This window comes from Vitis vinifera, chromosome 5 (assembly GCF_030704535.1).
Source record: "Vitis vinifera cultivar Pinot Noir 40024 chromosome 5, ASM3070453v1".
Lineage (NCBI taxonomy): Eukaryota > Viridiplantae > Streptophyta > Magnoliopsida > Vitales > Vitaceae > Vitis > Vitis vinifera.
Window position 1 is genome coordinate 1,126,775 of NC_081809.1, and position 26,683 is coordinate 1,153,457.

The 26,683-nt window shown below is 36.8% G+C and overlaps 4 protein-coding genes across 5 annotated transcripts; 2 read left to right on the forward strand and 2 right to left on the reverse strand.

The window, feature by feature from the left end:
* The first annotated feature begins 55 nt into the window (after positions 1-55).
* LOC100853348 (uncharacterized) lies at positions 56-1,997 on the forward strand. The gene is made up of 3 exons (XM_010651217.3): positions 56-809; positions 1,150-1,194; positions 1,282-1,997. Exons 1-3 carry the CDS (start codon positions 711-713, stop codon positions 1,579-1,581), a joined length of 444 nt encoding a protein of 147 aa, XP_010649519.1. The 5' UTR covers positions 56-710; the 3' UTR covers positions 1,582-1,997.
* Positions 1,998-5,036: 3,039 nt separating this feature from the next.
* On the forward strand, positions 5,037-7,006 carry LOC100241472 (probable N-acetyltransferase HLS1-like). The gene is made up of 3 exons (XM_002272501.4): positions 5,037-5,318; positions 5,484-5,617; positions 5,920-7,006. Exons 1-3 carry the CDS (start codon positions 5,133-5,135, stop codon positions 6,809-6,811), a joined length of 1,212 nt encoding a protein of 403 aa, XP_002272537.1. The 5' UTR covers positions 5,037-5,132; the 3' UTR covers positions 6,812-7,006.
* Positions 7,007-9,147: 2,141 nt separating this feature from the next.
* LOC100263733 (protein high chlorophyll fluorescent 107) lies at positions 9,148-14,220 on the reverse strand. Its single transcript, XM_002272536.4, has 8 exons — positions 13,577-14,220; positions 13,351-13,494; positions 11,663-11,968; positions 11,487-11,546; positions 11,013-11,258; positions 10,610-10,720; positions 10,029-10,205; positions 9,148-9,860 (listed from the first exon to the last, which is right to left on the reverse strand). Exons 1-8 carry the CDS (start codon positions 14,084-14,086, stop codon positions 9,459-9,461), a joined length of 1,956 nt encoding a protein of 651 aa, XP_002272572.1. The 5' UTR covers positions 14,087-14,220; the 3' UTR covers positions 9,148-9,458.
* A 665-nt stretch (positions 14,221-14,885) lies between these two features.
* On the reverse strand, positions 14,886-25,677 carry LOC100258583 (FIP1[III]-like protein). 2 transcript variants are annotated; one of them, XM_019220113.2, is made up of 9 exons: positions 25,025-25,677; positions 23,761-23,978; positions 23,318-23,444; positions 22,869-22,937; positions 22,671-22,775; positions 22,420-22,521; positions 22,167-22,333; positions 19,119-21,249; positions 14,886-15,876 (listed from the first exon to the last, which is right to left on the reverse strand). In XM_019220113.2, the coding sequence occupies exons 1-9, from the start codon at positions 25,436-25,438 to the stop codon at positions 15,325-15,327; spliced, it is 3,885 nt and encodes a 1,294-aa protein (XP_019075658.1). In that variant the 5' UTR covers positions 25,439-25,677; the 3' UTR covers positions 14,886-15,324. The 2 variants fall into 2 exon arrangements, with proteins under 2 accessions (XP_019075658.1, XP_002272609.1); XM_002272573.5 differs by having other exon boundaries at positions 22,149-22,333.
* Between the last annotated feature and the right edge of the window lie 1,006 nt (positions 25,678-26,683).

Consider the following 26,683-nt stretch of genomic DNA (forward strand, 5'->3'; position numbering starts at 1 on the left):
AAGTTTAAGTTGGACTAATGTGATAAGTATGTGGGACTGGGCTTATCGTCTGACAAAATACGGGCTTGGGCCTCTTTACTTTCGTAGATAAAATTAAATTAAATTTTTGTCCACGTAATTTACTAAAAATGGTAACAAAATACATCAAATATCAGATCAAACGTACGAAAAAGGAAGACGTGGCCTGTGGTTGTAGCATTTGGAGACACCCCCACACTCCCCGTTCTCAGCGGTGGTACAAGCAGTTAGCGCACGGAGGGCAGAGGAGGCTCCACCACCCAACATCATAGCATTTGGAGACACCCCCCACTCCCCCCCACGCAGCTGTGGTAGAAGAAGTTAGCACACGGAGGCAGACTGCAGAGGAGGCTCCACCACCCAACATCATGGCGTTTGCGGTACAAGTGGGGTTACGACTTGTTATACCCTTCACTCCCCCATATTTTTCCAAAAATTTTTGTATTATTATTGGATGATCCCCACCAAATCATTCTTTTTTGGAGATGATGTGCCACCGTTTCATTGGTTGCTTGCTTACCATGCCTTTGAAGTGGGTCCCGAAAGGGGTAATTTGGTCATTTCGTAAAGACGGGAAAATACTTGGAGCCGGATTGAGGATTGGGAGTTGGGTAGAGCTACAGTGTTTACTGGAGCGAAAATTTTGAGGATAGTACACTCTGCACAGTGGATCTGAGGGTGTGAAAGTGAAAATGCGGAAGAAGACGGGGGCGAAGATTCAGCTTCATGACTATGAAGTTTTCCTCGAGAATCCTTACCGATTAGACTGCACTAACGACCATCTTAACCAGGTCTCTGTTTCTTTTTCCCTCCATCCTCTTCTTGGTGGCGCGTTTGGTTCCTGAGAAAAAAAATGAACACGTGAAAATAAAATATACTATTTGGATATTATATTGAAATTGAATGAGGCCAAAATTTTTGTATTTGGAATACAGTTGAGTATGGATTTTGTGATGAGAAATGCTTTTCCTCTCTTCTTTCTCTGGATCCAAACAGACCGGAAGATTGTTTTCCTAATCAGTGTTACTTTTTCATCTCGATATGAAGCTTTTCAAGCAGATGTCCTCCATGTGTGGAGATTGTTTAATATTTTATTTAAATTTTACTGAACATTATTTTTCGTTTATGAAGATTATCCAAATGCACGGATTCATCAAACTACACAAGCGTCGCAAGGTAAGACTCGAGCGCTCTAAGCTTCGCTTAATCGCTTTCATGTTTCTTTTTCCTTTTATTATTTTGAGAAAATCTCTTTGGTCACAGGAGGAACTTTTGGAAGCATTGAGCACCATAGATCTGATGCATCCACCAAGATCCACTCTCAACGAGGGATCATCGCCGTACGATTCGTCCCTCACCATCGATGAAGTGAACAAAGACCTGGAAGCTCTCGAATGGCAGGAGTGCCCCGTTCAATCCCTCCAAACCCTCGGTCCATCCATACCGACCATCGACGCCGCCGGAAATGACGTGTCCCCGGCCTTCAAGATCACCGCAAAAAAGCCAAGAACGAAGAGAAGAAAGACGAGGCGCATAAGCGATCTGAGCCGTCGATTTGCGTGAGGGTGATCGAATTTGGATGATTGAATCTCATCCGTTGATGAGAAAGGGAGTGTGTCTTTTAGTGTTTTTGTCGTGTGCGCCAGCTCTGTACAAGGAGAGTGGGCAGCTTTTTGGTAGGGGGGAGCGCACATCTCATGCCGCATCGAACGGTGGCAGTGAGATACTCTATGATTATGTAGAGCAGAGGTGGGGCACAGGGGGACGTGGATCCTCTCCATTAGTTTTCTGTCCATATTTGTATATTGAGTCAAAGGGCTTTGGATTTACTACCCACCTTGACAATACCTTTCACTGCAATAGTAGGCCATCTTCTAGACCCTGTGCAAAAAGTTCATAGCACCCAAACAAATAAATACAATTACTTGTAAGCTTTTTATTTGGAACTATTGGGATATATTTATATATTATTCTTTACCTGTGGAAGCTAGTAAAAAGAGGGAATATGATTAAAACTAACAAAATATCTAGGAATCCATATCCTTTATATTCCTCAAAATCAATAGTGTGTTTCGAAAATTTCTATTTAAAGTATTTTTATAGTAAAGCCTCCCTCCTAGGATCATTTAAAAATATTATAAATAATTTTTATAATTTTTAAAAATATTTTTAAATTTTATCAAAACACCTTTTATAATAAAAACATTTTTTAAAAATACTTTCAAAGATGCTTAGAGTTATGGGAACATCATCGAAGGTTAAAGACTCTAATTAAACTAAGAATGCGTTTGAGAGTGATTTTAAAAAATATTTATAATAATTCTAACATTTAAATGATAAAAATTTTGAAATATTAAAAGTTATCAATTTATAAAATTATTACCAAACGGATTCTAAAGTTCATACAAATAACTCGTTATGATGTTGATAATAAAATTAAATTTTCAAATACTTGCTCTAATTCTTTTGGTGATGTTGATGGTAAATTTTTATTTTTAATTTTTTGAACTTCAAATAAATTAAAATGTTTTACTCGTTTATGAAATCACAAAATGAGGTTTTTAAAGATGAAAGATTTACATTTTTGCGTCACTAAGAAAAACCAAGTGAATAATAATTTTAAAAAGAAAAATAATAATATTATTATTATTATTATTATTTTTTGGGGCTAGAAAGTCCCTTTTGAACTTTAGAAAGCCCAATGGTAATACTACTATTATGCATACTAAGCCGTTGAGGTATGCCAATGACACTTTTTTAAAGAAAGTGGCAAGAAGGCTATAACGATCCGCACCTAACCATGTAGATATTGTCCGCTTTGGGCAAAGTGGCAAAAAGGCTATCATGTAGATATTGTCCGTTTTGGGCCCAAGAAAACCCTCACGACTTTAAAACGCGTCTAATCTCTACATATGGGACATTATAAATGTCGTCTCATAGGATTGCAAGACCAAACAGACAAACACCCGTTATGGAGCCAAACAAACCCCCACATCGAGGTCGGGGATCGGCTCTGATATCATTTGTAACGACTCGCACCCAACCATGTAGATATTGTCCACTTTGGGCCCAAGAGAGCCCTCACGGCTTTAAAACACGTCTATTTGGTTAAGAGGAGTCTCTACATATATAGCGCTAGGAACTTGCTCCCCTATCCGACGTGGGACATCACAAAGGCGAAGAAAATTTCTGCAGTATTTTAGGTTTGGGAAGAAAAGTGTTTCTTAATCTTGCATGGATAAAGCATTCTTATGAGAAATCTGATTAATGCAGACACATTCTCTTCTTCAAATTTCCGAAGCCACTAACCCTATTTTAAAGAAGTGCATGTAGTGCAGAGCAACCTTTGGTCAGCTCCATTTGGTTCAGAGATCTTGAGAGGAAACCAAGAAAATCACATGGAAAGATACCATTCTTTCCGAGAATTAAATGGGCAACGATTTTTCATGTTTTTCAACCGAACATAAATTAAAAGCCCCAATTGATCATTTCCCAGTTGAAACATAGCCCTAAATAATTTTACAGAAGTTTCCCAGTCTTCAAGGAACTGGTTTTTTTTTTTTTTTCTCTTTTGATGGAGAAAAATGGAGCACCGAAACAATAATTTGTGGGAGCAGCAGCAGAAGAACTTTGGACAGTTGATTCAAGCATTTGTAGTTTCCGAAAAAATCGAAAAGAGAAAAAGAAAAAAGAAAAAAGAAAAAAGAAAATCCAACAATCTGGAGTGTCCCATAATGCACCGTAATCCAAATCTTTGGCACTCAGATACTAACAGCGTTGAAAGGGGCGGCACAAGGCGGATGTTTGCGGTTAGGGTTGAAGGACAAAAAAAACAATTATAAAGCAGAAGACTACTTTCTCAGGAACAGCTAGGATGTGATTGAAAACTCAAATCAACTCCAACTAAGAATACCTGAATGATTGATATATATTCCAATTCCTGAACAACCCTCTCCACATCCTCATCCCTCTCTCTCTCTAACTTTGGACTCAGTTCACTACCAGTAGTAGTGGTTGCCACACATATCAATGAAACTGGTATCAGAGAATAAAATAAAAATAAACAACAAATACAAATGATCAAATGAATGAATGATTCAATCCCCATGGTACTGCTGCACCAATCTTGGCCGACATAGTTGCTTTCAACATCTTTCCAAGTCTTGATTCTTTTTTCTGCCTCAAAAGCGAATCCGGCAGAACGATTTCCATGTGAATCCAATGCTCCTAATCACATTTGATGTATCCTTATCTGCAGCCATTGTTTTTGTTTCTTGGGTGATCATTCAATAATCAAATCATAAAGTATCATCATCATGCTTTTGTTCTTCAAAGTATTTAGGCATTTTGCTTCATTTAAATCATCGGATGAAACCAGGCAAAGACTGAAAATTATGGAAAAAAAATTGTAATATGAATTGGGACATTTGTAAGGCCATGGACTAATATATATATACACACACACTTCATGTCTCATTTACACTTTGTTCACAAAAAGACAATTCAAGGCATGTGGACATGGTTTTATAAGAGGAAAACACCAAGAGAGGTGTAATTGGGTTAGAAAAAAGTCGCTTCGATCGATTTTATCATGTGATATGAAAATTCGAGAAGATTAAGATCGGTTGGAGGGCCCAAGAAAGAGTCTATGTCATGGATAAGATATGCAAAATGATTATACAAGTTTACTGAATATCACTTCCAAGACAACAATGGTTGTTCCATTCACCTCAATTAAGTATATATATAAAAAACAAAAATACTTTTAAAGAGTAAATTCCAAGCTTTCACTCAAAGAGAAGAGTAAAGAAAACTGACCTGAAACAAAGTTTACCATGAATGATACAGTGGGGTGGAATATGATTACTTGGGGTTCAAAAAGAGGAAGCAAACAAAAGAAAGACATTGAGAATTCAGAAGTAGAATTTTTTTTTAAAAAGAAAAAAGAAAAAAAGAAGAAAAAAAATAGCTAGTACGTATATATAGGATCACTGATTGGAGGTTGGGTATGGCAGCTAGCTCATTCAAGAAAGATTCAGTCCTCAAACATTAGCTTCCCTCCTCAGATCCGGTAACCAATATCTCCTGTTTCTTTAGAGGAAAAGAAAAGAAAAATGGTTGACAACATTCATGAGAACAAGGTCCTAATAAGGGAATTCAATGAAGAAACAGACATTGAAGCAGTGGAGAAGCTTGAGAAGAACTGTGAGATAGGGTATAAAAAGGGGATCTCCATATTTACTAGCATGATGGGTGACCCTTTATGTAGAATTAGGCTCTACCCTGTTCATGTTATGCTGGTAGGTGAGGGCTATACATACATATATTCCATATTATATTAACTCATTTCTCTTGCTTCCAATAAATTTTAATCACATTCCCACCCTTTGTCCCAATCTCCATGACCAACTGTAGCCCTAACATACTGCAGATTGCTCATATATATGCTTGAAAATGGCCTACAGGTTGCTCAGCTGCTCGAAAATGGGGAGCTTGTCGGTGCAGTTCGAGGATGTATCAAGCGTGTGGGGACTGGTTTTGGGGGAACAGATGTGACGATGGGATGCATCCTGGGCCTTCGAGTCTCTCCTAGGCACAGGTACACTTTTCTTTAATTTGATCCTCCTCTCATTCACACAAATTTCCTCTACTCCTACTCCTCAACAGTATAAGAAACTAGTGATGAAGATGATCATGGGGTATGCATCTCTTCCAAAACTAAAATCATAGGCCAAATTTTAAAGAAGAATGGTGGGATAGAGGGTTGTTGCATACCTTGTATACATCCATCAAACCCTTCTAAAACCTAGCTATATATCACACAATTATGTATATATAGTAGTTAAGGATATTGATGTTGGGATTGAGTTAAAGTTTATGTATCTTATCTGGTAAATGTAGGAGGATGGGCATTGGATTAGGGCTTGTTAAATCAGCAGAGGAATGGATAGAGAGAAATGGAGCACAGTATGCTTTCCTAGCAACCGAGGAGAACAATGTGGCCTCCACCAATCTCTTCACTCTCAAATGCAACTATGTAAAGTTTAGCTCATTAGTCATATATGTTCAACCAGTTAATGATCACCTTGCTGAGGAAGTAGATATTCCCAGAGACATAAAAATCGAGAAGTTGCATATCGAGCAGGCCATTTTCCTCTACAAGAACAGCTTGAAACAAAGAGAGATATACCCAACAGATATTGAGGCCATCTTGAAGGAGAAGCTGAGTATGGGCACCTGGGTGTGTTTCTTCAGAGAGGAAGGATGGGTAGGTTTGCAGAAGAAAGAAGAAAAAGAAGGGGAAATCATGGGTACAGCTCCAAGCTCTTGGGCAATCTTCAGCATATGGAATACCTCTGAGGCATACAAGCTTCAAATAAGGAGGTCAAATCTATTGAAAATATTCCATGCAAGTGTGAGCCATGCAATGGAGAGAATCCTGCCATGCCTGAAACTGCCATTCATGAGTATGAGTACTGAGTCCCATAAAAAACCCTTTGGGTTTCTGTTCCTGTATGGGATTCATGGAGAAGGAGAGAGGGTTGGGGAGCTGATGAAAGGAGTATGGAGGTTTGCGTCAAGAATGGCTGAGAATGTGAAGGACTGCAGTGTGATGATGACTGAGCTAGGAGGGTCTGATCCTCTCAGAGCCCATGTTCCTCAGGGCTCCTCCATGTCATGCATCAATGATCTCTGGTACTTAAAGAGGCTGAACGCCCCCGTGAGTGATGAGGATGAATTGACAGCGATGAGACCTGTGGGGAATGTGTTTGTTGATCCAAGAGATTTTTAGGGTCCATACTTCATCAAAAGCCCTAATGCTATAATAATAATAAGCATATATATAATCTATATAAATGCATGTATGCTATTGATTATATAACCACATATCCACATTATTATTGCTTGTATTTTTCGTGATCTTATGATCCTTTAGCTTTATATCTTCCTACTCAAAATGAACATCATGCTCTCAATCCTGGTGCCACGCGTGTTCTAGAATATCCAGGCCAATTTTTTGGTGGAACTTGTGAGTGAAGTAAGATGAAAATTTTTTTGAAATGAGTTTGATGATCCACGATTGTAAGTGTATGATCTTAATGTGGTAGGATAACATCTCGAGTATTTGTAAATTTCAACTTTGTTCTTGAACAATTCGATAAGTATATTAGCTTTTTTATAAGCTACATTTTGTTTTAGGGTATTCATGTTTTATTTTGGTAAACTTGAAATATTAACCAATTCTAAGTTCAAACAACGTATCTAAAAAAATATCCTTAATCCTTAAGTTTTTAGACTGCTATTTTTAAAAATAAAATCAATAGGACATTATCATTAGACAAATATCGGCACTCATTGAATGTTGAAATTTCTCGTCAATAACTAAAAAACACAAAAAATCCTATAAAAAAAAAAAGTAATATTCTTTCCCTAAACATTGCAAGTTAAAAGAAGATATGAAAACACGTTTTTCTCTATTTTAAAGGTACATTTTACTCTACTTAACTTAGACACGTATATCTCAATTGATATTACTCTTCTTTTGCAATTAGGTTATTTTATAAATCAAGTTCCTCTTAAAATTAGTCTCTATATCATAAAAAAAATGAATCAATCAATTAATATTGATTTTAATGGGTGAACGTGTTTGGCTAGACCCCTTTACTCAAAGAGTATTCTTATAGTTAAAAAATGTCGCTTATAAAATATTAATTTTTTATCATATATTCCAACACCAATTAAAAAAAAAAAAAATAGAGAATGTTTTTATAAGTTTCGACATAAGGCATAAAAGAGGTAAAAAAGAGTGGTCCTTTTGTAGTAGTGAGCTTGCTTTATATTCTTTGTCCATGGAATGCACCATATTCATCCATTCTTTCTTCCTCATCTGCAAGTTTCTTTTAATGGTTAAATGTGGGAAATTCCTCTTGATAGGACCATTGTAAAACGTAACTAATTTCAATTTATGAAGCCTTTTTCAGGCTTTATATGGTGAGGCCAAGCAGCTAATTATGATATTATTTTGTCACGTTTCAATTTATGGAGATAGCCAAAGGGGTTGGTCACATGGCTTCTCAAAAGCTTCGGGTACCAAGAGAATATCCCTGTCTAAATAGTATTCATCATTAACATTCCTGTCGCATCATGACAACAAAACCTATAAACCTATAAGCTCCATCTAGGTTATCCAAGGGTGCCCTAGTGCCTTCAGAATTAGCCCATTTTCGCTCTTTCAGGTGTTCAATTTATGAAAAAATAATGACATTTTTATAAATAAAAAAATTCAGAAATATTAAAATTAATTTATAGAAATAAGTCCATTGTACCATCCAAAGTGCCAAATAGAGGTTGAAAATGAGGTTACTTTTGGGAAGTTTAGTGACACTTAGGCAAAAGAGTCCTTGAATAGATTGATGAAGTTTTTGCCAATTTTATTTCATTTGTAATGTTATGTTTAATTTCTAAAAATTACGAAAGAAAGAAATAAACTATTTAAAAAATAGTTTAATTTGAATATCATGAAAAAAAATTGAAGGGAAAGCGTTGAAAGTTTTATTCAATAAAGGTAAAATAAATTTACGACAAATACATTATTCGACAGTTTAATTTTCTTATCCCTCGATCTTTTCATATACAATCAAATAAAAAAATTTATAAATTTTTCTTCCTTTTTCCTTTTCTTATATTTTTTTCCTTTAAACTTTTTACTATGAATCATATCTTTAAGTCATGTTTGATTTTCAAAAAATATAGAAAAAATGATTATCTTATGTTAGTTCCGTTTAAAAAAAGTGAAAGAAAATAAAATATAATTAGAATTTTACATATTTTAAAATTATTTAATCATGAAAGAAATTATGTTAGACGAATTTGAAGAAAAATATAAAAATAATTTATTAACTTTAAGTTTACTGAACTTTTTTTTTTCTCTCTCTATGTTTTTTTTCTCATATTTTCCTAAAAAATCTATTTCCTTCCTCTCATATTTTCCCTTAAATTTTTGGGAAACAAACATGGCCTAATGGCTTTTATGGTATTTGCTTAGAATTCATTAAAGTTCGCATCTAAGTCTTTACACAAATATGGGCACTGCCACAATCACTTGAAAAAATTGAAGGGGCTAAAGAATATACGAAAGTATTAAAATATTATGTCTTCTCTAAAGAAGTGTTGTTCTGATTCTCTTCTGAAAAGGGACAGTTTACAAAGATCCGATTGTGCACTGGAATCGTAGTATATAGATTCTGCTTTTAACTTTAAAGGTAGTATAACAGAAGTAGATTTGTAATCACTGTATACAGATTCTGCTTTTAACTTTAGTACACAGGTACTATACAGAAAAAGTAATGCTGTTTCAGCCTTTGTAGTTTGGCTAGAATGTGAGGATGTGGCTTGAGTTTGAGCCAGACACAAGTTTCAATAACCCCATACGGAACTGATTAAACTCTGGATTGTGTCACTGCTGTCGTGGTTCGGCTCTGAGTGTTCTCTAATCTCTTTATCCTTCTTGGAAGTTTAACTCGTCTTGGAACAGTAGTCTCATGTGTTTGCATTTGAACATCAAGATTTGATGGATCAAGGGATAATTTCTCCCTGATGAAGGCGTCCAGGTTGAAGCCATTTTCACTTGCTGTGTCTTTGCTATCTGGATTTCCAGAGGAAGGGCCAGGGCCAGGGCCAGATGAGTCTTCGTTAGCTCCTGGTATGTTTCGTGAGGAATCAGGGATTCTGTAGTATGAGTTTTGGTCCAGGTTCAATAGTCTCTTTATGCTGTCTAGAGCTGGATCGATGATGTCCAAGAACCCCATAACCCATGAAGCATCATCCACGACTTCTGTGCGCTGTGGCAGATTAAAAGTGTGTTATCTTTAGAAAGCCTTCTCATTGTTTATTTGTTTGGTTCCTAAGAAGACAGAAGAAAGGGAAGATTATTCTTGGAACCTCACAAATCTTAGAATCGGTTGTTTGTGGGGTTCCAATTTTATTTTTCTCCCTCTATTTTCACTGACCTGCTGGAAATAGAGGTCACGAATTTCCTCAGCACGAACAGCATTTCCTTGGTTTTCTTCAAATGAGGCCCATGTCATCCATGTTATGTAACTCTGGGAATTTATATTTAGGGAGGATCTGAATAATCTCCGAGCTGCTGATAGATTACCAGCTCTCTCTTCTAAAACACCCCAAGCCTGCAATGCATTGACACAAAAAACATAAATTGTAGATTGAATTTGCAAAAGATCAACTTGCCACAAAATTAATATTAATCTCTGCTATAAAAGAAATGCTTGCTATTGGCCACTAATGTCCTATTTTGGTGAAAGAATTGGCAGGCCGCCTTTTTTTGAAAAAGATATATTCTGGGGAAGGGTTCCCCATCTACTTCTGTCAAGCATTGAAATAGATATACTGACTACCGAACTATGATTAATACTAAATAATGAACACTAAGTTCCAGTTTAAACTAATTGCTAATCACTAATAGAAGGGGAAGAAAATGAAACGGTGCTCAGAACTTTTGTTGATTAATTGGAACTATACTGAGAAAAATGAGAACTACAAATTTTTAACAGGGATTACATTTGGTGTTTACCTGAAGACAACGAGCAGCACTTTCAGTAGTTGAGTCAATGGACAGTGCTCTTTGATACATTTCCCTTGCTGTGGCTATGTTTCCTTCTTTCCACTCCATCCATCCCCAAGCCTAAACAACCATTAATTTCGATCAGTTTTCCAGTGAATTCACACACATTCCTCCACACATACACAAAGACATTCCCCAAACTTCTAAAATACAGAGTATACGAGGTAATTCTCAATCAGGGTCATTGGAGTTGAGAACTTTTTTTTTTAAAGCTGTTAAGATCAGATATTTAGAATCATGATTTGCATAATTTGCTAAAATTTCAGCTTGAAAATAAAGAAAATAGAACAAGAAACTGCATTGAGTTTTGTTTAAGTGGAATAGATCTGCAAGACATGGAAAGGATTCTTACAATCCATACTGGCTGATGCCTTGGATCCAATTCGGATGCTCTCCTGAACAGCACTCGAGAAAGATTTGCAGTTGAATATTTGTATTCCAGTAAAGCAAGGGACTGAAGGAGAACAGGATCCCTTGGATTTACTGCATGGCCTATCTTTAAAAGTTTCCTTCCCACGTCAGCATTGCCCAGATTAGCTTCAAAAACTCCCCATACATGCCATGCAAACCTATTCTTGGGGCTTGCCTGGACTGCTTTCTGCAAATTTAAAAGGAATAAAAGCATGTATCATACAATGATGGTATACATTACAAACACTAGACAAAAGAAAAAGGAAAAAAGATAAACATGATTCAGAAGTAATGACTGAAGAACTACATTGGATAACATAATGACCAGCTCATCTTGCTATACTCTGGCTTCTCATTCTGTCACAAGGAAATAATAGTGATGGGTAATTCATGATCATGGTAATAGAAAGGTCACCTCAAATAGTTGCCTTGCAGTATGGTTGTTTTCCTGTTGCATCTCCAATTGTGCCCATGCCTGTATTAGAACAGTTCAGTGGATGCAAGAGCAAAGGCTACATCAAAGTCATAGTCATGAAATAGAAAGTTTTCCTCACTACATATAGGTCTGAGTATAGGATGATTAAGACTTACAAGCCAACTGGCACAGCTCTTGGGATTGCACTTGGTGGCCTGCTTGAACAAATACCGAGCCTGCTCATGCCGATTTGCTTTAGCTTCAAGCAATGCAAGTGTTTGGTATATGTACTCATTTCCACCACCATATTTAAGACCTTTAGCAAGAAGATGCCTTGCCTTCTTTATATTCCCCTGTTTTAACTCTAAAACTGCCCACCCATGCCAGGCAGCAACATGCCTCTTATCAGCAACTGTGGCAGCATCAAACAAATCTCTTGCTCTCCTAATGTTCCCCATCTTATTTTCCAGCACAGCCCAGCACTGTTGCAAAGAAACATGTTTGATTAAAGATTCAATGTTAAAGAGAGTTTTTTTTTCTTAGTTAACTTTTATTATTACTACTGTTCATAGTGGATATTTGCAATTAGAGGGGCCTCAACCATTTACAATAGTTCCTTCAAATTCAGGTTCATTACCAATCTTCCTAGCTTGTACTGAAGATGGAAAGGCAATGGAATTAACAACCAAACTATATATACAAAGTAGCTAATATCAATCATTACAGGATTCAAAACTCCAAAATGATCACCTTGAAGAGTATTGACATCAATAGGAGAAGCTAATGGCACTAATCCCACAAAGCAGGATTCATTAAAGGCCTAATATCCCACCAATAAATCATTATTGTGGGGGCTTTCTCCCACGTATACCTCCACGTGTCTGTCCACATGGCATCGTCCCAGCTGGACCACGTGTCACTTCTTTCATCATTGTTCAGACAACCTTCAAGGCATCCAGAGACATCCTATTCGGACCCTTTGTGTCACTGAGCAGACCACACTTCCTTGAAAGCCCCAAATCCTCTCGAGTGTATAAAGACTTGGTTGTCTAACACTGGAATGACTGATGGGATCCTTTCCATTCTAACGGCTACATCAACGGACTGTCAAGTCCAGTCCCATACCTTCAACACGTTGAAGGGACGGTGAGATGTATCATGACACACCGTCTAACATAGCCCCCAACCGCCCTGCAGTGGTGATGATTACCCTGTCACTACTACCTAGTCATCATTATAAGGGCCAGCTCAGCACCATTGTGCACTCCCCCTGCGAACACTATAAAAACCCTACTGAGAGGACACTGTGAGTTCTCTCATCTACACTCTCTCTCTAAGGGTTTCTATTCATTCCAAAGTCTGATTTGGGCTTCGGAGGATGTGTCCGGACAACCCGGACATCTTCAGGGAAGCAGAGAGCCCAGATTCCAGCATCTGAACAGGAGCTTTCGCTGCCACTGCCAACGGGAGGAATCCATCCTCAATTGACTTGGTATCAACAATTATCACATCATGGCTATGAATGAAAGTCACTAGTAGTAAAAAGGGCTCGCAATTTAGTGGCACCTACTCAAGCCATTTGCTGGTATTTCCGATTCCGGCACTAATCAAATATCAAAGCCATAAACCTAATTCACTGGAAGTTTCCAGTATTATAAAGGGTTTCCAATTTGAATTTAGTAGCACTGACTGAAGCCATCCGTTTGGTATTTCAGATTCTGGCACTCAATCTTCTCATAAAGCAAAATTTGAAAAATGCAAATGTATAAATCAAAAACTGCTACAACAGAGTTGGCGTAGAATATATTACAAGGAGCGTAAATTGCAATTTTTGCTCAAATTTTATTGCAAAAATGAGACTAACCTGCCAGATGTAAGGATTTTCACCTTGAGTAGCCTGACAGCCTTTCTCATAAACAGCTCTAGCTTCCGAAGTTTTCGACTGTTTGCTCAGGATCTTCCCTAAAGCCACATACGGCCGTCCATCTTCTGGCCAATAGTATATACACTTGAAAAACAATTGAAAAAATCTCAATATCATCAACACTACCAAACGAACAAGGACGAAACAGGAGATCGAGCACTGGTACCTTCTGCAGAATCTTCTCCGCTTCTTCAAACTGATAATTCCTCGCCAAAACCTTGGCTCTATACAACGCTAAGTCCAAATTCACCAAAAGCGGCCTCTCCTCAGAGCTCAACTCCGCTCTCTGCGGCTCAAACATTGGCAACTTCTTCGCAAATTCAGCAAGTCCGGCATCGATCGGCGAGGAAGAGAACGTGTCCTCATCCACATCATCTCCGTTGCTGGACTCATCATCGTCTCCGGAATATTCCTTCATCGGACGGCGGACCGTAAGAACTTCCGGCGGCGACTGCGGCTCTGATCCGAAGCCGGAGGAATGAGGCTTTTGCTCGAGGAGTGGGGAGGAGGAGTCCTTGGAGGCGCATGGAGGAAGGGTGAGAGGTGAGAGTGAGGAGTGGAGGGGTACAATTGGTACTTTAAAGGAAAATTTGGAGGAGCTAGGGTTTTGAGAAGGAGAGTAAAGAGAGAAGTTGGACGGAGAAGAGGGAGAAGAGAGCTTCAGCTTGAGATGCATTTTCTCCGTTTAACTGATAAAATTGTACGTCGTACATGGGAAGTGCTAGGCGGGCTTTTAGTTGGGGAGAACCAGTCTTAGTGCAATTACTGGAATGCCCTTGGCCTTAATAATAACTCCAAATTCAATTTTTTTTCTTTCTAATTTCTATTTCTTGAGTTTTAATAATATAATCCTTTCTTGCAGATGAAGCTCTTTTTGTATTTCTATTTCATCTAATCCTTTATATATATATATATATATAAAACAAAAATAAATAAATAAATTTATTATTTTTAGTTTTATTTTAATCTTTTATTTATTTTTATTTTTTTCCATTTTTCATTCTTACCATCAATTTCATTCTTTCCATTAAGTTTTTTATATGGTTTCCCCTTTTTAATGTTTTTTACTTGTCAAAATTGAGATAAAGAGAGAAGGGCATTTCAGTCATTAAAAAAAGCTGGACTGAGCATAACTGCTTGAGAGACGTTTCTTTCAAACGACGAGGGTGCTTTGGTAATTGTAAAGCTGAGATCTAACTGGTGGAAGATCCGCCACGTCAGTCACACTTTTGGGTGGCTTAGCACTTTCAATCTACACACCAGATTTTTTTATAGCACGTGGAAGCGGCTGGTTGGACCATTTTTTCATGGATAAAGACTATATTTCACTACACTATCTATGGTAAAAGCGCCCTACGACGTCGTTTTGACTCGACCAAAACAACATTACCATAAGCCCAACTTTGAGGACTGTAAAGAAAAGACCCCACATAAATCCAAATACACAATAGAATTAATAATAGACAACAAATGGATTGAAGAGAACTTCCAAACTACATTCACTCTCCAAGCTTAGAAGCTTATGGAATTGAAATCCCATATAGAGATAATCAGCTACAAACCAATTTTCTAGTCTTACAAGCAAATAAAGAATAGCTTACAGCCCTTTTAATACAGAGCTAGAACAACTGGGGATTGTGAACTTTTTGTTTTTCTCAATGTTATGAGGCGCAGTGAGAACTTTATTACATACAGAAGATGTGGAGAGTTCTGAGAAACAGAACTCTTTGATTTTTGTGGAAAAATGAAAACTCAAACGAACCTGCGCCTAATGTGTTTCAGTTTCTCAGTTCTGTTGTTTGTTATAACCAGCCTGCTTCCAGTCCCATTCAGATCGTTGGTGGGGATGAGGCCATCTTTCCCATTTCCAACAAAAAATGAGGCATAAGGATGTAGCTATGGTTTTTGGGATTCTCAGCTGCCATTCCATCGCCTCTTTCGCAGTGGCCTTTGTTGCATGGTTTCAGCCATCTCAACTATTGGATCAACTTGAGGCTTTGGAATCTTGTCTGGCTCCTTTTTCAGAGTGATGGGCTTCTTAAACCGCTCCTGTCGTTTCTCCATCTTTGCTAGCGTCTGGAGAATCCGTTGGTTGTCGCATTCTGCAACAACCTTATTCCCATTTGCAGCATTTGCATTGCCCAATCTTCTTTTCACATTTCTGGATGGTGTTATACTTTCAGATGCATCTTTTGTTTCCACTGAGTCATCCTCGTTCATTTCTTCTGGTATGATCTGACCCTCCTCAATATCCAAAGCTTCGTCATGCTCTGTAACCAGAAACTTATCAAGACATTTCTCATTATTCCAGTTGCTTTCACTTTTGAGGTCAGGTTGGATGATCTTCCCTCTCTGAGGTCCATTGACATCCTTGAGAATTCCCTGATCCTCATCAATCTTCCAATCCATGTTTTCAAACCTGTCATGGTGCACTGCACTTCTGGCTTCAGAGCGTCTTCCAGAGGACTGCAGAGTATATTGTCATGAAGAAATGTCAACATTAATAATATATGAGACACTGAAAAAATGAGATTGAAGTAGGAAAAAAACCAACTAATTCAAGAAGCATGAACTGATAGTGACTTTCAGATGCTTGTATACAAGCACTAGAATGCATAATAAAAAATCCTTTAAGCATGTCAAATCATAAGTATGATGAACTGTTCAAGAAAATAGAGATGGAATTCATATGTTCTTCAAGGGTAACCAATGACTAAAAATATAGCTTACAAAAGAACAATAACAGAATTAGAATATTAGTGAATTTTATAAAGGAGGTTCTCCTATCTGCTACTGATTCCACCATCCAAATGTAGAATGGTTGAAGAATAATATCTTAAATGCCAATTAAACAGGGATCATCCTCCTGAGTTTCTGAAGGAGATATCCGCTCATCAGAGGAAACAAACTGAAAAGAAGCCAGAGATCCCCTGGCCAGAATTTGATATCATCATCCTGAGACAGCCCTGAAGAATGCCTTTGCCAAGTATCCACCAACTTCAGTTATCTTACATATGATTGCACCTGTCCTTCCAAAGGAAAATGAACACCTCCAGCTCCCAATCAAGAAATTCTATAGTGGAACTCAGGTTCCATTAACCACCTGCCTCTCGCTCAACTCCAAATATCCGATCCCATGAACCCATTAGAATGCTTTAAAAACAAGTCATTGAATCACCAACCCCTAGAGGTCAAATTATTTAACTACAACTGATGGAAAAATCATAGCTACAATACAATGCATGCATACATTCTCAAAACTCAAGAGGTCCTTAGTAGGAGCCAAGGCAAAACTCTCAATCCTGCAGCATAACAAATAAAGAGAGAAATTTTGAACAAATTACATTAACCAACAATAATCAAACTAGGAACCTACTCCTGCTGACAACTAATCCAATATCTTCAGTATAACGTATGATGTGTTTCATCCTTACTACAGAGAAGTAGCTCCAGAGAAGACTCAAAAGCATCAAGGAAAAAAAAAAGGATATCGATTACTAGCTTCAAAACAATAACAGCAGACAAACTATCACCCCAAAATTCTCCTAGCAGCTAAAATTTGAAGGAGAAAGTCACTCTTCCCCTCAAATTTCTCAAAATCAAAGATAACAAAGAAATCACTACCAAGGAGAGACATGATAAAGGAGATTTCTAGTGAATATATTTTAGTTAACTTAGATGTAATGTAACATGGAATACCAACAAAGCTGCATGATTCAGTCCATATCTTAGCTCAATGTAGTCATTAGGAAACATTAGTTCAGGAAATGAAGGAAAAAAAATTCTACTGCAATTCACATGTGCCACATATAATTCATTTCATGGCAATATATGAAATGGAAAAGAAAATAGGTGAAGAGAACTACGAGACAATCAAAGGAAAGACTGTCAAGAAAACTATATTCTAACCATAAAAAATCTGATTATTTAAAAATTAAACAATTTGAAATTAAGTAGAATGCCACTAAATCTCCCATGAAATTATTAAATCTCCAGCGAAGTGGACTTGTGGGACACGTTTTGAGAATACTCAGCCTTGCTCCCAGCCATAAAGGCAGAAGCAACACACTCCAAGACCCCAAATCATTGGAAAATGTACCCAGTAAATCTGACACAATTTGATTTTGGACATTATACATTAGGGTTTTGCATAGATCCAAAGGGATGTGATCAATCCATCCAAAAGTAAACCGTTCCAGAATTTGTTTCACTGCTAGATCCAAAATGGACAAGCAACAAACAAGCATTGCAGAAAATTTTAAACTACTATTCATTATTTGCCTGAAAGATATAATTTTGCAAGATCCCCAACAGCAACTAGCATCTCCAAGTAGAAGAGTTTAGGCTCTGCCTTTCCAGTATGCACTGCCTGCACTTCTGTAGTGGCCCACCTGGCACTTTTAGTAGCCTATCTTGTCAACCAAGAAAAACTACTTCTATCTCCAAATAGGGGGATCAGATCTCATGGAATAAATGCTTTAAAATTAGGTAAGGATATATAAAGATTAAGTGCAAGCGCATGAGCATATTAAATTAGAGAAGAACGGTAAATACTTGTATACAAGGTACAAACATCTAATACAATCCCATGGTTAAACAACTCAGCACATTGTAATATCAAGCTCAAATGATGCCGAAAAATTCCCAGAGAGAGAGGGAGAGAGAGAGAGTCTGTTGACGATTAGAATATGGTTGGTTGAAAGTAGGACTTTGTTAGACTGGCTAGGGTTTCAAATGGCCGAGGACGAAAAGTTAGCTATTTTCTTCTGAAAACTTAAAAAATAAACTGGAAATGAAAACTATAGTTAACAGAAAGTCTTATCTCTTTTATTTTTAATCAGGGAGTATAGTTACCTATATCAACATTCGTGTGTTGCAGACCTGATGGTGGTAAGAATTTTTCTAGAAGCCATTTTCCTAATCTTGTGTTCCCAAATTCCAGCAAAACCAAATTGACTAGTTCAACCTAAAGCGATGTATAGACAATAACCAATTACATTATTTGAACACACGGCCCCACAGACAGATTAGAATAAATAAAATAAAAAAGCATAAAAAAACTGTTAGAACATAAACTTAAACATAAATATGTGTGATCACAGGGTCTCTTTAACATCTAAGCAAATTCTTAGCAAGGATAAAGGTAATCAAGTGTAAAGCATCTTTTCCATAAATGATTTTGATCAAAGCTATGAGTGAAAAAAAAAAATCTACAACCAAAAGAAAAAAAGAATTCAGTGGAAAGTTGAAACAAGTCAACCTTCCAACAAATGCTTTTAACAGAGATATTCCACCTCAAGACCTAAACTGAGATTCCAAGGAATAATTGCATGTTAAAAGGTGGGAGAACCACTTCAGTAGCTAGAAAAAATCAGTTATAAGTTGCAGAAAAAATAATATAAGAACACCTATAAAGAAACTTTTTATTTCTTCACACATTTCAGACACTGAACATGGGATGATCTCTTCTGTAACCTAGATACTACTACTGAAAGTAAAGCACACAAAGACATAGTGGAAATGAAAAAAAGCTTTGGAAGGCAGATTACAAGGAAAAAGAAAAGAGAACATACAGGATATAAGGAGTTCCAGACAAACATGCAATAAGATAGCATTAACAAAAATGAAAACTTGCTCAGCATATGTAGAGCATTCACATATACAAGTACAGTGGTACAAGGTTTTAACCTCGGTTTCCCCAACTTTACCTTTCCTTCCCCTACAATCAAGTCAACCGATGCCCTGCTCCTCAAGACTGCCTGTTCATGATTACCTTGACCAAGAACATTAGAACTTCTATCAATAAAATCATCACTTCTTCCTTCTCTTATCCTTTTGTATCTTTGCTGCTGTGATTTCTTGTTATGTACAAGCATCCCAACATGGGCAGATCCATATTTAGTATGAATCCTTGTGTGCCCAGAAGTCCTTTCATAGGAAAGTGATGCCTCCTCATTATACAAATTTTCATCTAGATGACTGGAGATTAATTCCTTCTCAGTCCAGTGCAATGCTTCATATTGCCGTCTTGATCTTCGTCTCCCTATCTGAACCTGATCATCAGGACCAATGATACTGTCTTTAGTGTTATAGGCATCATTATCATTGCCAAACCAGTCACTTTCTCTATATCCTTGAGGACATATTTGTCTCCTATCTCTCCCATGTCTTTCAGTTAATCTTGAATCATTCACATCATTTCTTCCATTGGCTGTATGAGGTTCTCTGTAAGACCAAGAAGACAAAGACTGATGATCCACATGTCTTCCATATTCATCCTCGACCCCAATAGACCAGGAACTATCCAAATCCAAATGACCATCCTCATATCTCTTCCTTCTCCCATATAAATTTACTTTTCTCCCAGTACTTGGCACGTGTCTTCCATATTTTTCAGCCAAAGAATTCCTCTCCTTGCACATGAATGGAACAGATCTTGTGATTTTTTCTTGTGCAACATCATCTGTATTTTTACATTGAAACAAATCATCATCATTATCAGGTCCTTCTTGGAATTGGAGTTTGTCATTTTTCTTTCTCCGTCTTGTATCCCTTTCTTTGTCTGAGTAGGAGTACTTCAAAACCAACCGCCTGGACTCTCTATGAGTGAGAGTATCTATGTCCTCTATACTGACATTCCTTTCACGATGATACCAATCTCTTTCCATCATTTTGTTGCCCGCTCTGGTTATTCTTTTTTCAAAAATATATTTGTTTCTGAAATGTGGATACATCTCGTCTCTAAAGCTCCGATGATCTTTCCAATGAGGATTTTCAGCACTCGCAGTTTGGACATGATTGTTAGCAAACTTTTCACTGCAGTAATTGAAGGAAAGTTCTGTTTCCCTATAATATGAGAAACCTTTTCGATCATAAGAATCAAAATCATGCAGTTCCTTCCGTCTGCGGCGACTAGCAAATGAGTGACCCTTATCACTAAGCCCCTCAGTCTCAGACACGGGGAAGATATCATTATCATAAGAACCAAAATCATCCAGCCTTTCCTTCCTTCCCTGACGTACAACAGAGGAATGAGCCCTACTGTGCATGCCCTCTACGTCAGACATGGGGGAGAAATCACCATCATAAGATCCCAAATCACACAACCTCTCCTTCCGTCGCCTACGGCCTGCTGATAAGTAATGCTTATAATGCAAGCCTTCTGAATTGGACATGGGGGAGACATCATCATCATGAGAACCAAAATCATGCAGCCTTTCCTTCTGTCTGCCATGACCAACTGATGAATGATTCCTATCATACAGGCTATCTACTGTCTTAGACATTGGGGAGGCAATATCATTACCACTGCGGATTGCCATCTTATCCACACTGCAAGTGCTGGAATCACGATGCTTCCGTGCCTCCTGAACAGGACTTCTATTTCTAAAAGAATCTTTACAATCAATTGGCTTTGTTTTGCCAACTTTGTTTTTAGAGTTCTTGTGGAGATAATACTCAGATTTGATCAACTCTGGTCGGTCAGTTAGTAAATTTGACGATGGCTTTCTTCTAGCATTCTGATTCTTTTCTGGATCAATATAACCACCATCTTGGGATGCTACAGAATGACTTCCACGACGGGATGAGCTAGGGCTGTGACTAACCTGTTCATCGAGTGATAATTCTGTTTCCATCATGCATGGATCTGTATTGCATGTATTCCTTCCAACCATTTCCTTTGAGTTATTAAGTGCATCCAACACTTCAGAAATTCCTTCAGGCACATGAGCATTCATATTTTGAGAGCAATGTTTGTCACCATCAGGAATCTTTCCAGTTCCAACATTATCAGAATCCACAGACACTGGATTAGATGCAGTTGATAGTTTGGAAAACCTAATCATATAAGAAAAAATCATAGTCACCTCATCAGTGGCTTCAAACAAAATCCAGAAACAAACAAAAAATTCCAACTTCTTCTGACATATTTGAATACTTATTGAGATCCAATACAGCAAGAAGGTAAAGCCATTAATCATCAGTCATAATTGAAACTTAATCCGAAACTTAATAGGAACAACAAATACTTCAAATGATTTGGAAAATGCAGTGTGGTAAAAAATCAAATGATAAATTTCTGTGAAAGAAAAAAAGCACCAAAGACCTAGCAATGCTATATCAAGAAGGGTCCTTTGCCACTTGGGCTTCGAACAAGAGAATAACATCCAAAATAGAAAGAAGCAACACAAAGAATGACAGAAGGTATTAAAAATGCTCCACCATGAGTAGTTGAGTTCTGCATGTAAGAATGCTGTACTGAACAACCCACAATTGTTTTGCAAAAGCTATGTTTCATGGACATTTCTAAAAGAGTGGATCACACAAGGCAGATGCTAATTTTAGATATATTATGATGTGGTACTTCTACATTTCTTTGCAAGCATGAATTGAGCACCAACATGGTGCATAAAGTATGTATTTCCACCTATAAAAGCACCAAGTGAGCAACAAATATTTTTAAGCTTGTTTAACCACCTCATCCACATATATGATTTGACCATAAGAAGTAACATTATCATGTTTATGGATTCAAAACTATTCAATCTACTTCCCTGTCCTACCTCATCTCAGATATCGACAACTACACCCCACCAATGAAACACCAGAAGACACAGAGACAGCACAGCAACTATGTAGAAACAGATGCAGTTCTAAAATCCATATGTATAACAACAACTACTATAAAGGACAAATTAATCCAAAATTATGTCGCCTACGTTCAATATAATTCAAACCTCTTCAGAACAGAAGACCTGTCTAATGTGACATTTTTCTCCAGACACGGCTTGTTTCCATTGCCACTACCATAACAGTGAATATCTTTGTTATCACCCACTTTAAAATCCCCATTTTCTGAGGATTCATCTTCAGTGCTATCTATATTGTCTATTTCATCATCCACAGAGTCCTGCACAGCAATCTGCCAAAAAGCATGCCATAAGTGACAAAACAAGTGAAAGCGTTTCTCGTGTAAGCATTAGAACAAATTCAAGGTTGGCAGCCCACATGTATCACAACACCAGAATCTCGATGACGTGGACGCCGTACATCCATAGATGGTTGACGTTCACCTGTGCTACCTTCAACCTGAATAGCTCTGCCTTTTGGCTGAAACAATCAAAACAGAGTTACCTGATTATTATTCTAAACAACTTAATTTGACAATGTTTCATTGAACTGAAATGTAAGCAAACAAGTATAAATATAACAAGTAAAATAAGGGAGGGAGAAAAAGCCACTTCCTAATTTACACATACCAGTTCCAACCTGTCAGTACTTTTTGAAGTAGGAGAAACTATACTTCCCTGTTTGCAGACAGGTTCTTGGCCATCTTTCTCATGCTCAAGTCCACCTTCTTCAGTCTATTTTAACATAAGCACAAAACAAGCACTCAAAATAGTATTACAACTGGTCAGCTCCTATCAAGAGTCTACTGCAATGATTTAAACACTCACCTGATTAGGTTTTGAAGAGTGATGCACTGGGGTCTGGTTCAGTATGTGCATCTGCTTTCGATATTGTTCCTGTTACCCAACTTAGGTTAAGGCTTCTGTTTATGAGAAGAGATGTCAAAGGAAACAAACATAAATGCAGAATGACCTTTTTTTTCTTTTTAATAGGTAAATTTTTGTCCCCAATGGAATTTGAACCCAGAAACTCCCAGACATCCTCCCCAACCCTTTACCACTTGAGCTAGGCCCCATAAATCCAGAATGACCATAAGCCCAAACCCACCAACATCATAGAAGCAAAATCACTACGTAATTCAGCAAACCAGCCCCACCAGCCAGAATTCATATAATTTATGACAGAAACAACTTTAGGATCTATTGAAGGGGCACTAAAAATAGATCATACATTAAAATTTTTTCAGAAGCACATATGCCAAGGTGAACTCATTTACCAGGGAGTTACAATAATTTTTCCAAGTTTCTTCATTGAAACCGAAATTGAAGAAATCAGTTAAATCTACTCCAGGATGCCTCCAGGGCTTCTGCTCAAATGTATCGATATTAACATCTAGAATAGTCCTGAACAAAAACAGGGAAGTGCCTATTAATTGAGATCATTAAACAAGGAAGAAGGTTGACAGAAAGAATTAGTTACCAGCCAGTCATCCTCACTACAACGCCAAAACTAAGTTTCATAATCATAATGAATTCACATTTTTTTGTAAATAATTATAAAAAGAATTCACAAGGCATTTACTCTAGTCACTACATGATACATGGTCCATATAATATTAATTTGCCTTTTTAATAGACACATTCACATGCATGCACCACTGATAAACCGTGAAAGAAATCAAATTTACACACAAAGAAGATGATAGCCACATTTACTTACCTATACCAGGGAAGTGAGAAACCATATCCACCTTGAGCTACTAGTGGAGCAGCTCTGGTGTGAGTTGAAGCAATTTCAACTGAGCTTGATCCCTTATGTTGGTTGCTTCCATTTTCCTCCCAATCACCTCTAGCCAACATTGAAGAGAAGGAAGCAACCTTTGCAGTCCCATTGGCTTTTGCGTTACTTGGAAACACTGTTGAGTGAGACCGTATGTACTGCACAATGCACAAAAGCTCTTTAAGCTCTACAGTCAGGAAATATTAAATAACATAAAGAGTGAATCTACCTCTTAATTCAAAATTGAGTACATTCTTAAACTATCGTGTCCTAAGACATTATATATATCCACAACACCAAATGAAACCATTACAATTGTGAATTGTGAATTGTCTTTAAACTTAACCAAAGAAAGAATGAAATCGATCTTTAGAAGGAAATGTCTAGCATTTAGAAAGCAATTTGACAGCTTAATATAGAGATATCACTATATCAACCACCAAGAAATAGAAACAAAACCATTTTTCAAAAGACCTGAAATTAGAGATATCACATGATCACCTCAAAACATATAGACTATGTTTGGTTCCTGGAAAGTGACAAGGAAAGAAAAAAATGCTAAAGAAAATGATTTTCACACATTTGGCTTTCCTATAAAAAAACATAAAAGAAAATCAAATACAATTAGAATTGGTTGGAAACTTATATATTTTGTAAATTGTTTAATATTTATATAAGAGAGATAAAATAAATTAAATGAGTTTGAAGTAGATTTAAATCTATTTTTTATTTTCCCTCCCTCTTTCTTTCCTTCCAAGTTTTTCCTTTATATTCTTTCCCTCGCATTTCGTGGAACCAAACATAGCCATAGCCTTCATCATTTTCTAATACCCTAAAATCCTTTCAATTTCCAAACAAGGGCTAATTCAAAAACAGAAACTCACACATTTCCAGTAAATACATTCAACCACTGCGTATAACTAATTTCAGCTACGATCAAATCAAATAAACTTAAAACACAATTCACGGAACACAATTCAAATTTCTAAAACACCTAGCATACTGTAAAACGTCGTTCTCATTATCACCAATCGGACGCAGAAGGAAGGATTGAAAAGATTCAATAAATTTCTTTTTATCTCCGGTCGATCAATCGGCTTCTCTTTAAAGGGTTTACAAAAAACAAGATTCATAAAACAAGATTCAATCGGTTTTTCTTCTTAGAGGGGTCTTACTGATGACATAGCAAAGCCATGCCCACTACCTTGTATTGTGAAAACTGCAAATGATAACCACTCTTCGCTCCATTTCCTCTCTCACCGCCTGCAAAACCCTGCTCCATTCCATCGCCATCCTCACCATCACTCCCTCCCAGAACCCCAACACCACTCCGGACCGGAAACCTCTGGCCGTCCTCATCATTCAAGACAATGTTAAAATCATCTTCACTATCACTTCCATTATCCACCACATTCGACTCCTCGTTCTCACTTTTCCGACTCGAACCGGCGTCTCCGATATCGAGCTCCTTCGAACCCGAACCGGAGGCGAAATCCTCTGCTTTGTGGGTGTCATTTTCGTAGAATCTTACGAAGTTTGGCGCACCATTGATTGCTGAGCTGGCTGGAATTTCGACGTCCGCGTATAAGTCGCCGAAATCATCACCAACGTCTTCCATTGTGGATAAGCCCTAGGGTTTTGCCTCATCAATCGTCATAGGCATTCAACCATTTGGGATGAGGGAAAAAAAAAAAAAAGAATCTCACGTTAAATAGGAGGTTTTGTTAGGGTCTATTACTGTATTACATACTGAAAAACACTAAATATCTAAAACCCTAGCCCAGAGTCCCAGACCGAACAAAACGAGTCGGTGGAGCTCTCCGACTTCAGCCTCGTGGCTTTGTTTTACACGAGACTATGAGAGTGTGGTTGTCTACAGACTCTACACTAGTCCGCCCGTCATAAGTTGGGATTGGGCTTTATATGTAGATGGGCCTTTGAGCCCAATCAGATTTACCCATTGTGCATGTTTAGTGATATAAATAGATTACGTTTTACTGTGATTCGGAAATATTCTTGATCTTTTTAACACTTGAAAATTTTTATTTTTCAAATTTTAAAAACACTTTTGAAAATCACTATCAAATGCATTTTTAATGTGGTAACCCATCAAGACTTTTTGACCCAAACCTTAGATGGAACTTTGATTCCTAGAAGGGTAAAAAGTTTTCAAAAGATTAAGACATTTGCTTATTTTCATAAATGGGTAAAAATGTATTTTCACAAGTAGGTAAAAAGTACTTTGAGGGTTTGTATTTAATTTATGGACGGCCTTATAAACAAATAATTAAAAAAATTCCAAAAATATCCATGATTCAAGTTTACGAAAATATCACATAAAAATTAGGATAAAATATTATAAAACAAAAATGATCAAAACTAATAAAATTTTTAAAAAATGGTAAAACAAGTAATAATGTATATATTAAAATTATTTTATTACAGAAAACGATATACTTATGATATAAGTTACAAATTTTAATAATAAAGTGTAGAAATTAAAATTTTATTTGGTATTAAATGGTTATTTATTAAATTTTGATGTATTCAATGATATAAAAGAATGATAATATATTTTGTATGGATGATCATGTTTTTATTTAAAAATATTAATAATTTTATTTATAAATTTATATCCCTTTTATATTTAAATACTATATATCAAATCTAAATATAGATTTATTAATAAGATTATTATCATGGTTTTTATATTTTTAAATATGTATTTGAAAAAAATATAGTTAAAATTAATATTATTTTTATAAAGGGGTAAAATTACTTTCAAAAAATAGAAATTAGATTGAGATGGGATGAAAGTATATGATTGATTTTTGCAATTTGTCCTCCAAATAGTTATATTTTT

What these genes read in the sequence shown, in the direction of transcription:
- LOC100258583 (XM_002272573.5), bottom strand. Translation starts at nt 25,438, where the DNA reads ATGGAAGACGTTGGTGATGATTTCGGCGACTTATACGCGGACGTCGAA. An exon ending in AAAATTATTGTAACTCCCTG is followed by an intron (nt 22,938 to 23,317) that starts GTAAATGAGTTC and finishes GTTGGGTAACAG; the next exon opens with GAACAATATCGAAAGCAGAT. An exon ending in TGATTGTAGGGGAAGGAAAG is followed by an intron (nt 15,877 to 19,118) that starts GTAAAGTTGGGG and finishes TATACTCTGCAG; the next exon opens with TCCTCTGGAAGACGCTCTGA.
- LOC100241472 (XM_002272501.4), top strand. Translation starts at nt 5,133, where the DNA reads ATGGTTGACAACATTCATGAGAACAAGGTCCTAATAAGGGAATTCAAT. An exon ending in ACCCTGTTCATGTTATGCTG is followed by an intron (nt 5,319 to 5,483) that starts GTAGGTGAGGGC and finishes AATGGCCTACAG; the next exon opens with GTTGCTCAGCTGCTCGAAAA. An exon ending in CGAGTCTCTCCTAGGCACAG is followed by an intron (nt 5,618 to 5,919) that starts GTACACTTTTCT and finishes TGGTAAATGTAG; the next exon opens with GAGGATGGGCATTGGATTAG.
- LOC100853348 (XM_010651217.3), top strand. Translation starts at nt 711, where the DNA reads ATGCGGAAGAAGACGGGGGCGAAGATTCAGCTTCATGACTATGAAGTT. An exon ending in CTAACGACCATCTTAACCAG is followed by an intron (nt 810 to 1,149) that starts GTCTCTGTTTCT and finishes TCGTTTATGAAG; the next exon opens with ATTATCCAAATGCACGGATT. An exon ending in AACTACACAAGCGTCGCAAG is followed by an intron (nt 1,195 to 1,281) that starts GTAAGACTCGAG and finishes CTTTGGTCACAG; the next exon opens with GAGGAACTTTTGGAAGCATT.
- LOC100263733 (XM_002272536.4), bottom strand. Translation starts at nt 14,086, where the DNA reads ATGCATCTCAAGCTGAAGCTCTCTTCTCCCTCTTCTCCGTCCAACTTC. An exon ending in AAAATCCTTACATCTGGCAG is followed by an intron (nt 11,969 to 13,350) that starts GTTAGTCTCATT and finishes TCTTTGCAACAG; the next exon opens with TGCTGGGCTGTGCTGGAAAA. An exon ending in AGAGCTGTGCCAGTTGGCTT is followed by an intron (nt 11,547 to 11,662) that starts GTAAGTCTTAAT and finishes GTTCTAATACAG; the next exon opens with GCATGGGCACAATTGGAGAT.